At 41.5% G+C, this 16,448-nt stretch overlaps 1 protein-coding gene across 2 annotated transcripts; it reads right to left on the bottom strand.

Moving 5' to 3' along the window:
- Positions 1 to 3,919: 3,919 nt before the first annotated feature.
- Positions 3,920 to 15,219, bottom strand: LOC117250169 (gap junction gamma-1 protein-like). Of its 2 annotated transcripts, none has more exons than XM_033616204.2 (5): positions 15,013 to 15,219; positions 7,937 to 8,208; positions 7,602 to 7,827; positions 6,837 to 7,517; positions 3,920 to 5,528 (listed from the first exon to the last, which is right to left on the bottom strand). In XM_033616204.2, the coding sequence occupies exons 2-5, from the start codon at positions 8,174 to 8,176 to the stop codon at positions 5,515 to 5,517; spliced, it is 1,161 nt and encodes a 386-aa protein (XP_033472095.1). In that variant the 5' UTR covers positions 8,177 to 8,208; positions 15,013 to 15,219; the 3' UTR covers positions 3,920 to 5,514. The 2 variants fall into 2 exon arrangements, with proteins under 2 accessions (XP_033472095.1, XP_033472094.1); XM_033616203.2 differs by lacking the exon at positions 15,013 to 15,219 and adding an exon at positions 14,834 to 15,006.
- Between the last annotated feature and the right edge of the window lie 1,229 nt (positions 15,220 to 16,448).

Genomic DNA, 16,448 nt, shown 5'->3' with positions numbered 1-16,448 from the left:
TTTGAGTAACAGCTACTGTACATGGTGAATTGCTCTCTTCAGACGAGTGTTTTCCCAACTTCCTTGAAAACGGCGGTGGTGAAGCCCCTTCTGAAGAAGAGCAATTTAGACCCCAACATTTTTAATAATTATTGGCCTGTATCCAACTTACCATTTTTAAGCAAAATTTTTAGAAAAACTGGTTTTTACCCAAGTAAATGATTTTTTAAAATACAAATAACACTTTAGAGAAGTATCAGTCTGGTTTTAGAATGAACCACAGTACCGAGACAGCCCTTTTAAAGATTCTAAACAACATCAGGTGCAATTTAGATAACCATAAACTCACAGTCTTGGTTTTACTGGATCTAACCGCCGCCTTCGATACAGTAGACCATCACATTTTATGAAATAGACTGAGGCACCTGGTTGGCCTCTCTGGTACTGTTTTTAACTGGTTCGTCTCTTACCTTACTGATCGACACTTCTTTGTAAGTATGGATACATGTTCCTCAGGAACCCATGAGATAAAGTGTGGGATCCCCCAGGGGTCAATTTTAGGTCCAACTCTTTTTAATCTCTACATGCTTCCCCTGGGGGACGTCATCAGGAGGCATGGCATCAGCTTTCATAGTTATGCTGATGATACGCAACTGTACATCGCTGTGTCTCCTGATGACGCAGGGCCAATTGATGCCCTTTTTAACTGCATTTTAGACATAAAGTCATGGATGGCAGCAAATTTCCTGCAGTTCAACCAGGACAAAACAGAGGTTTTAGTCATTGGTCCTGAAGGCCAGAGAGAGAAACTTTTACCAAAACTACAGGATTTTAAACCAACACAATCTGTAAAAAATCTGGGTGTGATTTTTGACTCTGAGCTCTGTTTTATTCCACAAATTAAAAACATAACAAAGGTAGGTTTCTACCACCTTAAGAATATAGCCAGAGTCCACCCGTTTCTCTCTCAGGCCAGCACGGAGGTGCTGATGCATGCTTTTATCTCGTGTAGGTTAGATTATTGTAATGCCCTGCTCTCTGCTCTTCCCAAATAGAGTATCTCAAATCTACAATTATTACAGAATTCAGCTGCACGAGTGCTGACGAGGACCAGAGGGCGGGAGCACATTACACCAATTTTAAAATCGCTGCATTGGCTCCCCATGCGCTTCAGGATCGATTTTAAGGTTCTTTTATTAGTTTTTAAATGTCTTAACGGTCTTGGGCCTTCTTATTTATCTGACCTGCTTTTACCATATCAACCCTTGCGGACCATGGCACAGGCCTTTTAAGATATTTTTTGGGGGCATTTTTGCCTTTAATTGATAGGACAGACAAGTGTGAAAGGGGGAGAGAGAGAGGGAGTGACATGCAGCAACAGGCCACAGGCTGGATTCGACCCGGGCCGCTGCGGCAACAGCCTTGTACATGGGGCGCCTGCTCTACCACTAAGCCACCGACGCCCCAGCACAGGCCTTTTAACCATACCACAAGTTAGGACTAAAACACACGGGGAGGCGGCATTTAGTTATTATGGCCCCCGATTGTGGAACAGCCTGCCGGAGAACCTCAGGGCTGCAGAGACTGTTGATGTTTTTAAAAAGAGGCTCAAGACTCATCTTTTTAATCAGGCTTTTAACCGATTTATCTTTGTTTTTTGTTTTTAAAAAAATGTTCTTACCCTTCCTCTTTTTACGTTCTTATCTCATTTAATCTTTATCTTTTGTTATTTTAGTTATAGGTTTTAGTTTTGATGCATTTTATGTCTCTGTTTTAGATCATTCTTACCTAGCTATTAACGTAATTTTATGAGCTAAATAGCTTTTTGTTTATTTGGTCCATTTTATACCTTTTATCCTATTCTACCATTGTAGTCCATTTTTAGCTCCAGTGTTTCCTCATGGGGGCCTACCACACTGAGAGTTGTTCCTGGTCTACTGATGGGGGTGCTGTCCCGTGGACAGCTCTGACCTGGGTGGCTGTAGGGCTCTGCACCTCGGTGTGGAGCCTCCTGTCTGCCCGGGTCGGGGTGGTGTCTACAGCGGCGCTCCTCTCAGTGTGGACGGCCCCCAGAGGTGGCTTTTTCCTTGCCTCAGGTCTCGGTGCTCAGCCATGTCTCTTTAGTGATAGCTTGTGTGTGTGTGTGTGCATATGTGTATACTTATGTATCTCTATGTGGGGTGGGAGGGTTGGGATTTCTCTTTTCTTTTTTGTTTTCTGTTTTGGCTCTGTTGTTTTTAACCCCTGTGAGGCACTTTGTGTTACTGTCGTATGAAAAATGCCATATAAATAAAGTTGATTTCATTTGTTTTGTATATGCCAAAAAACGACAAAAATATTCAAATAAATGCAACGCCTGCTCCAACACACCGTTCACACTTTGCGTATGCGTAAACATTATTTTTATTTCAACTTTAAACTATCATTATCTCCGTTTTTACTTGGTCTGTCAACATAAAACAAAAACTGTCATGGAGTTTCAAGTCCGCACTTTCCAGAAAAGTTGACGGTAGCGTTCTACGTGGTTTAGTTTTCTCGCAGTGACGTCCTAAACTAGTCACGTGATTTGATCACGCCAGCGTGATCGTCGACCTCAGGGAGAGTTCACCCCCAAATCAAAAACGTATATTCTTGCTCTTACCTGTAGTGCTATTTATTAGTCTAGATTGTTTTGGTGTGAGTTGCCCAGTGTTGGAGATATCAGCTGTAGAGATGTCTGCCTTCTCTCCAATATAATGGAACAACATGGCACTCAGCTTGTGGTGCTCAAAGTGCCAAAAATGACATTTGAAAAATTCAGCAGCAATGTCTCTTTCCAGAAATCATGACCGGGTTACTCAAGATAATCCACAGACCTTGCTGTGAGCAGTTTGATGTAGGAACTATTTTCTTTCTACCAAAATACGTCCGCCAACTGTATCACCCCGTAGAAGGAAACGTTAATCTACTGCTAGCTCACCTAACACCACTGAGCTAGCTAAGCTTACACATGCCATTAATGCTGACATCTCTTGCTGTCACAAGTATGATGCATGCTCCCTTCTGCACAGTGATACAGTTGGCAGGTCTACTTCTGTGGAAAGAAAATGAATCTGCTTACAAAACGCTACAAAAGAAGAAAAATATGCAGTTTTGATTTTGGGGTGAGCTGCTTTTAAATGCCATCAATCACCTGGATGAGCCAGTGATAAAATGAGTTACAGGACCCTACATGTCAGAATTAGACATCAGAAGGTTATACAGACTATGTAAGGGTTTTATGTCAAAGAAATCCCATCCCACAGAGCACCATAAAAATAAATGGGAAAATGAGGGTCATTTTGAGATTTCAAGGGAGGAATGGTATAGTTCTTGCAGCTTTCAATGGAAGTGCACCAATTCATATACCAAATGAATAGATTTACAAAGTAATGGTCAAACTGGATCCCATATGTGCGACAGTCACGGCCTCTTTCTTGGATCTGACAAATTAATAGATCCTTTAAAGAATGACCGGTCTCCTACCCAATTTAAAAACAATGTACTCGAATGTCCAATTTGATAACGTATACCTTTGTTACACATCCCTTTTTCACATTGTAACATAGTTAAATGCCATCTACCTTACTAAACACATACTCTTATCAAAGTTTCTTGTTTCTGACACTTTGAATTAGCTACAGTCTGTAAGTAAAGATACCATAAGGCCAGCATTGTGTTGCTTTTCAGTGTTGTGATTCAAACCTTTAGAGGGCAGTGTAAGCCTACTTTTACACTGCAATACCTTCACATGCAGCTTGACTTGTTTTAAACTGTATGTATACCAAATCATTGATTGACACATTTAACTCAGTGTTGTGTAAATATCAAACAGATCCAGTGTTTAAGCTCCTGATTCTTTTGTCCCATTCACACAAAGTTCTATGCAGCAACTTCACCACAGAGTCCAAAGACCAAAACAAACTGTTCAAATATATTTATTTACTCTGAAGACAAAATAATCTCTACAGTTACAAAAACTACAAAACTTGCAAAAGGAAAAAAAAAGTATAAACCACTGAAGAAATACCATATTCAAAATGGAATGTCGTACCTTGCAATAAGTAGCAAAACTGGAAGTGAGATGTTTACAAAAATACAGCATCAAACAGCTCTTTGGCAATCTGTAGTTTCATCATTTCAGCCAAAGATCATAAAACCAACTGACAGGCAGTGAAAGAGTATGAAGTCTGTATGAACACTGAAAGCTATTGATCAAAGTCCTCGTGATGAATTAAAGATTATGTGTTTACATGGCACCGAGCTGTGCGTCGGCAGCCAACTGTCATCCTTTCTTCAGCTGGGTTGTGTTTTTTCCAGGACACATGAAAGCGTCCGTGGTTTGGCACAACGGAGGGGTAGTGGTACATGTCAAGGATGGAAAATATGTCTCACCAAAAGAGAATGTAAATTTCAAAAGACAAGGATGGAATTTTGTTGTTGACAGTAGCCCAGAAGATAGATGTTTCCAGCTGGTTTGCAAAAAAACCCACAAAATGTCAAATTATTCTTTAAATTTCAGTGATGACGAACAGTGTGATGAATCAACTTATCGTACATAATTTAGGGAAGAAAGATATCTTAACATCAAGCGCCTACTTTTCAGCAGTGGTGTGAAATAAGTGGCATATGTGATGCCAAACTTGCAAAGTAAATATTCTAGTGGTAAAATAAACGGAGTATTTTCAATGAACTGATTGTACACAAAAATGATTCTTGGAAATTCCTTGGAACATTTCCTGTCAATAAAGAATTCAAGCATTTCCCAGGTAAACATTTTGGCCGATTGGAGTAAATATACAGGCTTCAAAATTCTGTCAAATATTTCTGAAATGCTGTGACTTGTGGCTAATAAACACCGATAATCCCTAACATCAAATCTGTTTAAATTAAACATGACTCATCTAGCGCAGGTTAAGCCGCCTTCGTTGCAAAGAAACACTGCGACACACGCTCCAAAAATTACATAACCGAAGGCTGTGTTGTTTGAGATTCTCTCCGAAGCCAACAAGCCTCAACAAAGTGAGACATTAACATTCGGCGACATTTTATAAACAGAGAGCCTCTCTTTTGTGAGGAAGACGACAAAAGTACACTTGGCCAGAGGAGTTTAAAGCTTTCGATAATCCTTACAAGGTCTGAAATGGACGAGGATTATTGCACAGCCACAAAAAACACAGAGTGGGCGAAAGAACAGGGTGTTGACATGGTTTTAGCTGAAGGCACAGTCAAGGTTTGGACGTAGGTCAGCAAGCAGAAACTCGAGATGTGGCAGGCTTTCAAGTTTAGACTCGTGGAGATGAACCATTTGTCGAACACAGTTCAGTCAGCATTTTTCTTTTCTTTCGGACTGACCCCTAATACTGAAAGGCATGTCTCTTTCATCCACACACAAGCACACACACATACACGCTTTGGTCTCCCTCAGTGGTCTGACTGCTCTCCCATATGTGCTTCCCCCATGTGTTTAAAGGCCAGTAGGAATGGAAGAACAGACGTTTGAGGCAGGAAGCACGCTCAGGCATGTATTCCTAGGAGAAGAAGAGACAGAGGAATATTCAGCATGGGTGTTCACTTTAAACCTGGATTTTAAAAAGGTTCTTTCATGGGTAACATCATGTTTTGCTGACTTAAGGTCAGGCCTTATCTGACACAAAGAAATCCTGAGGTAGCTATTGTGACATGTTCACAACACAACTAAAAGAATTACTTGGTCGACAGAAAATTATCTGCAGCTAGAGGATTCTTGCTTCTGAAAATAGAGGAAGTATTTTTAAAAGGTTGGCAACACTTTTCTTCTGGATGTTTTGCATCCACACGGCTTGGAGCTGCAATGATTTCTCATTTTCAGCCATAAATCTTTATTTTTTAGAGGCCTGAACTTGTGAATGTTTGCTTTTCTTCGGATAAAATGATTGAGTTTTGAGTCTGTTAATTGTCTAATTTGTTTCTGTATAATACTTCCATATATAAACCTTAAAATTTTAACCAGTTAAAGGTCCATTTGCATTTTTGCATCAGCTGCCATCATTTTTTTAAAAATGAAACTGCTTTATTCAGTGTCTTCACCAGCTGAAAATCACCTTGGGTCTCATTTACAAACATTGCATATGCACAAAACAAGGCCTTAAGGAGGTGTACGCCACTTCCCACGCAAAAGTTGTAATCTGTAAAAAGAATAGATAGGAGAAACTTGACCCATGCTTACAAACATTTTGGAGACGGGAAACTGGCGATGCAGATGGTGAGGTAGAGGCCTGATTGTAGAAATTGTCAAATATTTTATGGCGCACACCATGTTTGGCTTTTGTTCGTACGTACATATTTAGTATGGATCCTACGATTCTTTTATAAATGAGACCCCTGGTCCATTTGTCTTGGAGAGGAGGCGACCTCTGCGAATAATTCAGCCCCCACTAAAAAACCTCCTGAATGTCTGGGTCTTCAGTTTTCAGAGAAAAAAGGTGAGTCCACATTATTAGCAGGTGCTGGGCTAGCGGCATGTCTGCGATGTGCCAAATGGCATAGGAGAAACACTGATTTGCAACGTGCAACTGCTTTACTCATTGTTTTTATCAGTTTTAATCACCTGGTCAGTTTGTTATGGAGAGGAAGAGACCTCTGTGGATAATTCGGCTCACGGTAAAAACCTCCTGAACAGTGAACACTGATGGAATTCCAAGTTTCAGCTGGTTGCAATCTGCAATCGTCACCGCTAGACACCACTAAATCCCCCTAAATCTTAAACCCTGAACCTTTAGGAGAACAACTATTCAATGGTTGGCTTTACTTTGGATTAAATGACTAAGTTAAGGACATTTCAGCAGCGTCTTCATTACCCTTCTCGCTTGCCTCCCCCTGCTTTTCCTGCGCAAAGTTGAGGCGGTTCTGCTCAGCGGCCGTCTGTGCAGCCGTGTTGACCTCGGGGCTGCTGCTTCGTGAAGGGCTTCCCTCATCTGCCTGGTAGGCCAGGTCCAGGTGCTGCTGGGCCAGCTTCAGGTGCCTCCTCAACCTCTCCAGCTCCTTGGACGACGGCCCCTCGTCCCCGAAACTCTCCCGCCCGGAGTCGCCCATCGGCGAGTCCCTCAGCTCTCCTTTCAGTTTCTCCTTCTTCATGGTGGCATGGTATCCTGGTGGAGCTGTAGGCATGGCACGTGATGAGGATGGAAGGGGAGCTCGTGAGGCGAGCGTGGCCCGCCTGCGGAAGGTGTCGCGGATGCCACCGATCCCCAGATGGATGATTTCGAAGATGGTGAGAAGCAGGCAGAGGAAGGACACAACGTACATCACCAGCAGGAAAATGGTTTTCTCCGTGGGGCGGGACACAAAGCAGTCCACAGTGTGCGGGCACGGCGAGCGAGTGCAGACGTAGGAGGGTATCACCTCGAAGCCGTAGAGGACATACTGGCCAAACAGGAAGGCAACCTCAAAGCCAGAGCGCCACAGCAGCTGGCACACATAGACTTTCATCAGGCCATCACGCAGGATCCTCCGACGACCGTCATGCTTTTTCTCTGAGCCTTGAAAATAGAGACACTGGTTAGAATGCAGCATCAAGAGGGGCTAAACCCATCAGACAGAATACTGAAACTGCACCCCCTTACTTTTATCTGCCTTGTCTGGTTTCTCTTGTTCAATCTCTTCAGCAATCATGGGGTCTTCCTCTCCGTTGTCCTCTGCCTCCTCGTAGTCTCGAACTGCCCCACGGCTGACAATGGGCATCCTCTTCTTCTGGTTCCGGACGGGACGATACTCACTGTCATCCATGCGTGCAATCTTGTGCATAGCAAAGCCCAGGTACATGATGGTGGGGGTGGTGATTAAAATGACCTGTACAAAGCACATCAGACATATTCTGCTAAAATGAACCATTCAGACACATAATATTCTTGACTAGATAGCATTTAAACATTAATTTTGAACATGATGTGCAGCTCACCTGAAAGATCCAGAATCGGACGTGTGAGAGCGGAGCAAACGCGTCGTAGCACACGTTCTCACACCCGGGCTGTTGCGTGTTGCACACAAATTTACTCTGTTCATCATAGTAGATAGTTTCACCGCCCACAGCTGTCAGCACGATGCGGAAGATGATGAGCACCGTCAGCCAGATCTTCCCCACGAAGGTGGAGTGGTTGGAGATCTCATCCAGCAGACGAGTTAGGAAGCTCCAACTCATGTTGCCAAGGTGACCGGGGAGCTAAATGAGTTCTGGATGAAAAAACAGTGACCTGTCATTGCACTGTGAACATATGGTCTTTTGCACAAACAACATTTTTCTTTTACTTCCACTTTCCAAACTACAATGAACTAACAGAAGCAACTTGTACGCAATATTTTGTCAGTTCAAATAACAGAAGTTTGAGATTCGAGCCTAAGCAGTTCGTTGATTCATATATTCGTCTATCAACAGAAAACTTTTGGCAACTTCTTTGATTGACACATTTTTGATTGATCATTTCAATCACTTTTAAAGCAAAATGCGCAAAATTCACCATTTCCAGCCTCTCACATGTAAATATTTGCTGTCTTCATGTGACGTTAAACTGAACACACTTCTCTTTTGGACTGTTAGTTGGGAAAAACAAGACCAAATGATTAATGGATAAAGTAATTGGCTGATTATTCAACAATGAAAAAAAGCGCTTTAGCGTTTGAAACCTCCAGGCATTACTCAAATACTTCTCACTGGATTCATAGGAAGTGTACACATGCATCAAACAACTACCATTCACACAATGATCAAAGAATTAAAGTGCAAATACTGCATGCAAGTATTTAGGGTTACCGCAGGGCTGAGAAATAAACACAGCCACATGCTTTGTTTTAATCAGACACAGATCTCTTAGATATGCAGGTATCCATGCGGAAACTGCACAACACAGTGTGAATCAGACTTGCTGGTCAGAGCGCATTTGTTGGGGTGGCAGTTTGGTAAACCCACATTCTTACAGCTCCCTGACGTGCTAAGCTCGAGCTGCTTAATCAAACATCAAAGTGTCGGCTGGCAAGTTGCAGCTAGCCATGAGGAGACCTGCTGCAGCTTTGGACTACAGGAATTATGATACTAAAGCAGTGCATGGGGTTAGGAATTTATTCCTTGCCACAATGCCAGGAGTTATCCCTTTAAATTCTTAAAAACCAGTTTGATACCTTAACATGGCCGAGACATAGAGAGGAGAACAGAGCTGGTCCTTTTTCAGTTCAGTAACCATTAGAAGTGATTTTACCTTTAAAGCGGATGAATCGGCATTTAAAGGAAATTTGGATTTACCTATTTTTGGAAGGGAATTGGTAGGGCTGGTACTCATCGGATGCCCCACAATAAGATATTATCAAGATATGCAAGCCACGGCGTGATAGTATGGCAACTTTAAACATTTTGGATATGCTGGTGGGATGTATTACCTCTTTTCAACTGTGAATCACGTCCCCAAACTCTGTATCGCTACAGTATTGCAATGCAAACTATCGTGACACTATGCTGTATCTTTTTCTTCCCCCCACTCCAACTAACTGGGAACAAAATTCAGACAACTTCAGACTTTTTATGGTTGTTTGGCAACTTTTCAAGATGAGATTATTAGGTTTCTTTTTCCAAAACAAGCTTAAAAGGTTGCCTATTAAGCACTGAAATCAAATATTAGACATTAAATAAAGCTTGTACTTTGAAAAGGCATCCAATATCAGTTTGGTTAAGGAACAGATCCAACTAGATATTTGACCAAACAGGGCACAGGAAAATATTTTAACTGATATAAATACCAAATTTACTTTATTTCTACACCAATCTGAATAACACCAACTCAACTAGAGCTGCAATAGTCGATTAACTGGTTTGAGTAATTTTTTTTAAAAAAGACAGAAAATCTAATGTGAATATTTTCTAGTTTCTTTACTCCTGTATGACGGTAAACTGAATATCAGGGAAGGCCAAAATACTTCAAAGCTCCCAACGTTGCTATAAAAAAAAATTGATATCCAAATCCATATTTGACATTTAAACTTCGTGACAGTGAATCTGACAGTTTGACCACACGTGACAGGCTTACATGTGCGCTCGCAGGATGTCAAAAGTCAACCATCTGGAATAGTGTCAACATTTACAAAGATGACCTCCAAAAAGTGCCAGATATGCCAAAGGAAACTGGAATAGCACAAATCTACAATGAGCTTGGCAAATCACCTGAAAACTATAGGTAACGGCTTAGCCATTTTGTAGTCTCTTTATCTAGTTATTGTGGCTAATGTTACTGCAACTTGCATCTTTAAAAAAGTAGCTAACTGTCACATTATTTTAGGTGCAACGACTGAAAATGGATGCTTCCAAAAATGTCCACTCAACTGAAAATAACCATTAGTTGCAGCCGTGAACATAAATAGAGCCAAACGAGAAAAGGACCAAAAGTCTTCAGGACTCATTGAGCCTACCTTCAACATTTCTACTTTAAGAAAACGGGTTGTAGCAAAGAAAATAACCAGCATTTCATGACTCATTGGAACAGGACAAGGCTTTAGCCATTACAAGCATCTCTAGGCATGTCTCCTCAGATTAGTGCATGATGCAGGCCCTCCCTCGCCAGGTTACTCATCCATTCCTTTGCAGAATCCCTTTGCCGAGTTGGCACCTTAGAAATGGTGAGGCTGACTTGCCCCAGCCTGACCAGAACAAATATTTTACCAAAAACAAAACCCTTGTGTTTAAAAAGGCTCATCAGCTGCACCAAAGCTATGAACACGTTAGAAGTTGGCCTGTCTTGGCTAGATCCAGAAAGGGAAAATTACAGGCCTTGAAACACTTCTCAGATCTAAGTTTAAAAAAAAAAAAAGCAGCTCCATTAAATCCCACTCAAAAAATGTTTAAAAAAAAAAAGGTGAGATTCACCCACTACAGGGACATCATATCATCATGCCTACGTCCAAGTGTTGATTCTTGGACATGGGAATGGTTAATTGCTTGAGGAAACAGACAACTTTGTGACCCTGACATTAAGTCTGAGACTAGAACAAGCACAGCTGCGAGGTGACACCTGATTTACCCCACCATACAATTACAAACCCCACCTACATGGCCTAGGTGCTTCAGCAGAGGTATACAACACACTATATGCAAAAGGCACTTTGAAACATAAACTAGCATAGTTTATCACAGCTAAAAAGTCAAATTTAAAAGCCCCTCTGACATCCAATGAGGCGAACTGTCCCTTTAAACATCACGTGCCCCAGTTACCAGTAGGTTTGGTTTACTCCATTGAAACTCTTTGTGATCTGGTATTCAGCCATCTCTGGTTCACACTGTGCTTTGAGGAGCGTTTATCCAAATACTGACCAAAAGCATCTTTCGAGAAATGGAAGGCATTACCGTCATGAATCCGCAGCAGTCTAACCACTAATGGATGTGACTAATATCAGTGTAATTATAAAACATGCTGAACTGCCAAAACAAGACGCCAAAGGCTGACGTTTAAATTTGACCTCTAAGGGGTCAGTTTGTGCCTTTTTATCAGCCTTTAAACAAACTTATCTCTACACTTCAGTTACCTGAATGCTGCTGGAAAATCTACACTACACTGGATTTGACTTGCCCTTGCCAACATGGAGGTTAGAAATGCAATTGGTTCATGGAGCCGATGCAGTCAATACTCTTCACATAGCTCCAATTAAGTCAGTCACATGTCAACAGTGTCATTATTTCTTTACTGTTAACATATTTCCATCTTTTTCTCTGTTTTAGTAGATTTCATGCTTTTTTCTTGCAGTCTGGCTTCAATCACTCAAGGGCTGAAACTAATGATTACTTTTTATCGGTTAATCTGCCAATTACTCTCACAATTACTCATTTAATGCTAGAAAAATTGGGTTTTGGAAAGTTGTGATGGCATTTTTGACAAAGTGACATCCTCATATTGACATTTTTTTGTTTTAACAACAGTCAAAACCCAAAGATGATACAATATTATTGTGATTTTAATAGGGCTGCAACGATTAGTCGACTAATCGATATAATCGGTGACTATTTTAGTCTAATCGGTTTGAGTAATTTTTCATAGAAAAGTACTATAAAAGTGCCTCAAAATACTCTTACTGCAGCTTCTTACGTTCAAATATTGGCAGTTTTACACACTTTCCAATGACGGTGAACTAAAACCCTTTGGCGTGAGTACGAAACAAGACATTAGATGACATCATTTTGGGGTTTGGGAGAGACAGACCGACATTTTTTTCAACATTTTAACACATTTTTCGATAAAATGATTAGTCGACTAATCGAAGAAATAATCAACAGATTAGTCGACAATGAAAATAATCGTTAGTTGCAGCCCTAGATTTTAAACGTGTTGCAATATGCTGAGTATTGTGATAAAACATACTGCGATACATTTTGATTTATTACCTTTTTTTGAACTTCAAATTTTGCCCCTATAGGAAAACTTTATCAACACCTGTTTTACCTAACAAGATAAGGCTTTCAGTCTGTTCATCTCACTTAAATGTTTATTGCAGCAAAATGTGTCTAGTGGACTATAAAGGCAATTGATAATTTATCTAATAAAAAACAATACTTGGTGTCCCTGTGACGATACGATATTGCCACACAAAAATATCACAGGACTATGCTGTATCAGTATCTTCCCCCAACCCTATCATTGACTATCATAAATGTCACAGAAGAGCAGCTGATTCTCACATTTAAGAAGCTTGAACCAGTAAATGTTTAACATTTGAGTGATAAATGACTGAAATGATTGACAGTCAAAATAATTTTTTGATGGACTTACTTACTAATTGCTGCAGCTCTATCATGCTTTCAACAAAAGGCAGATTTGCATGTTTCCCTTAAAGAGACAATTCACTCAAAAACAAACGCATATTTTTGGTTTTGGTTTTGAGTTGATGAGCGTTGTAGATACTGGCTGAAAAGATGTCTGCCTTCTTTTTAATATAATGGAACTAGATGGCACTCGGCTTGTGGTGCAAAAAGTGCCAAAATGTACATTTGTGAAACTCAACAGGAATGTCTCTTTCCAGAAATCATGACCCTGTTACTCAAGATAATCCACATATCCTTTAGTGTGTGTGTAGGGATGCTCCTAATGACTAAATTCCCTGATATTTAAATGGGAGAACTTAAGAGCAGCTGACTCACATAAACTAACAATTTTCATAATAGGCTTACCTGACTAGTATGTCTGGTGCTGATTAAAGGCAGCAACATTTAATCAACGAGTTGACTAATTCCTTGTACTTTTTTTTCGTCGTGATTTCTGGAAAGAGACATTGCCGTTGAGTTTTTCACATTTTTTTTCCATGCTTTGAGCACCACAAGCCGAGTGCCATCTAGTTCCATTATACTTGAGAGAAGGCAGACATCTCCAACACCCTGCAACTCATTCGAAAAACTTTTAAAAATACAGATATATGATCTTGGGCGTGAACTGTCCCTTTAATACAAAATTACATGAAACATCACAAACATGGGTGGTGTATTTCTGCTAGTCCTGACTGGTACATGATTCCAAGCTCCTGACTCTTAGCAGGAAAGCCAAAAAAAACTGTAATTTCAGACAATGGCTGTGCGCCACCAATTGGTCAAGGTGTACTTTTGAGTCTTAGCTGTTATTCACAGTGATATAAAGTCTGTGCAGCAGGTGTTACTGCTCCAAGATGAGTTGGGCTCCTGCTCAGGGCCCATGAAAGGTTTCCAGAGATGCAGGGATGACGCAAAAGTTTAAAGAGTCTCTCCTCCCACTGCAGACAGACCAAATGTACTTAGATGAAACTTTTACAGCTCCCCTTGTTAACAGACTGTTAAATACCCCCAATCTTCCTCTTTAAATAAAGACACAAAGGAAAACAAAACAACAATCTATTTGACTGACAAACTGGCTTCCTGGCTCAAACAAATGCAAACATTTTTTTTGCAGTGCCACCCTCCCAACAGCTAACCAAAGACAGCTTTTAAACAGTAGCTTATTTGCTCATGTGGGCTAAACCCAGCTCAACTGATTTAATGGCTTTTCTGCTTCAGGAGTCACTCGGCTCCAGGAGGAGATGGAGGGGGTTGGAGAGTTTTTTGGGCAAAGGATCTGGACAAAGCGAAGGCGAGCGAACATTCCTGCCTAACCAAAAGCAGAGCTGGATTTTAGGGTTCAGGGAGCAGACAGAGGGCACATGAAATCCCCATGCAGTCTGAGCAACCAGAGAAGAATACAGCACCTACAAATGTCAATCACTTGCTTGTCTCTTGAGTGCAAAAAGCAAGTTTGACTCTGCAAAGAGACATCCAGAGGGGAGCAAGAGTTTACCCACAGTACTGATTCCCCTTTCTGTTTCAAATAAGCAGTGAAAAAAGAAGTTGAAAGGAGGTTTAAAGGATCCACAGCAGAACTGTTGACGGCTCTGAACACGCTTTGCTGAGTCAGACTGAATTGTTCTGGAAAATGTGGTAGTCCTGCAGGAAAACAAAGTGCTGCCAAGCTTCAGTGGGGAAACAAAAATCCGGCGAATTAGAAGATGAAGCCATCATTTCAAAGAGACGCAGACACGATTAATTTGGAAGCTAAAACCACCATTAGTAGGAGCATTACTCATTTAAAAAAAGGGAAAATCACTGCGACGCTTTAAAGTCTGTGGTGTGAGTTTATTTAGCCATTCCGATGTGGCAGTTGTTAAATCTCCTATGGTCTTTAAAGTAGCATTGAGGGCACTTTTATCAAACTTTGTGACTCTATAACGTGTTGAGTCGTACTAAGAGTGACTTTTACAAAGTGTTACACGTTAATGTTTCTTCTTTGAAGCTTAAAAATGACGAAAATAGGACTTTGCAGCGACTCACCACTCTCCGGCACGCGCAGATCCAAAACTCGTTACGTGGAACCCACTTTGCAAATTTAACCTAACCCCTGCTTGTAAAACACCGCCGCTGGAGCACAAAACGACTCAGCCGAGGTTTAATTAACTTGTAGAAAGAAGCTAAACTTTCTTGACAAACTTCTCTCGCTGCCAAACACCCACCTTCTGCGCTCCAATCCGCGCGGCGGCTTCTCTCCTCGCGCTTAATTGCTTGACCAGGTTTTCCTAATTAGCGCGCGCTCTCATCGGCGTCTGCGTACGTCCGCGTCCGAGCCAGTCTTTTCAGTCGGAGCCCATTCACAGCCCGTGTTGACCCCATGTGTCGGGGTCCCGAACAAGAGGACAAAAGAAAGATCTCTGATTCCCGCAGGCTCCTACTCTCCTCCTCCTCCTCCTCCTCCCTCCGCACCACCTCCACGTAACTCGGCCCCATTCAAGAAGAGGAGGCCCCTCTGCCTGAAACCTGAGATCCAAGACGCTGACTACCGTTCTGCCCTCGCGACAAAGGACTATGGGAATCACATTATACCTTTTAGAACATGATGATGCTATCAACCACAGGCCTCCATGGGGAGTTTACACTAAACTTTATGGTAGATAAAAAATAGCCTGAGGCACAGTAGCACATGAAGCACCCTTGGCAAGGTTCCCCAGGTGCTTCCCCTTTATATTACTGTATTTATTACCAACAAGAACAAGAGCTAATGTGTCAAGTTTGTAGAAAACACACTTTATTTTAAATTATAGTAAATATCTAGCACAGAGCTTTTAATTTGAAGCACCATTTACTGCTGTAAATAATGGATAGCAACTGGACAGAAACAACAAACTGGTTCGACAACATGATGCTTAATGTATTTAACTGTATGGATCTTGAACTAATCACTAAGGAGAAATCTGGATCCTGTGGCTGGACCAGTTGGGATTCACTGCCATAAAGAATACAGCAGGGGTGTAGCACCACATTCTGGGCCCTGTGCTTAAGCGGTATCCGTGGGCCCCTGCACTCCCTCTCTTGAACCATGTCTTTCTCATGCACCTTTTTTAATTTTTTTGGATTTTCCAAAGTCAGTTTGCTCTCTTTCTCTTTCCTTTCTTTTTTGGATCCCTGATTTCCGTTCTTTCGGGGGAAGACATGACAGAGTACTTTGGCCCTGGGTAATCAGACTCATTTCCCCCTGACTACAACGCCCCTGGTATACAGTATTCCAATTTGAAAATGAAATCATTCGGAATTAGTTTTTCCAGGTAGTTTACATGGGAAATATTCATTCCGAATGAGGGTTTGCACAGGAGATCAGTTTAATCGCCTTTTAATCGCCTGTATTCGGGTCCGCGCAAGGTTTGGGGCAGGGAAGGTTTCTGATTGGATAGGGGGCGGGGTGGATGTTACGTGTTTATGTTTGCCGGAAAACACTGTAGTCCTCATTCCGGATAACAAGATGCTTGACGTTGTCATTCTCAGTGCCTTTTTCAGACTTGTTTTACTTATATTCTTGAAGCAGCAGTAACCTTGTTCTGCTAATGCTTCCTCTGTTGAGGAGGAGAAGGGAGGTAGAAGATCGAAGAAGGGAGATAGAAGACTGTGCTTTGGTGAA

Source organism: Epinephelus lanceolatus, chromosome 24 (assembly GCF_041903045.1).
Source record: "Epinephelus lanceolatus isolate andai-2023 chromosome 24, ASM4190304v1, whole genome shotgun sequence".
Classification (NCBI taxonomy): Eukaryota; Metazoa; Chordata; class Actinopteri; order Perciformes; family Serranidae; genus Epinephelus; species Epinephelus lanceolatus.
The sequence above is the reverse complement of the archived record's forward strand: the minus strand, read 5'-3'. Positions and strand labels throughout refer to the sequence as shown.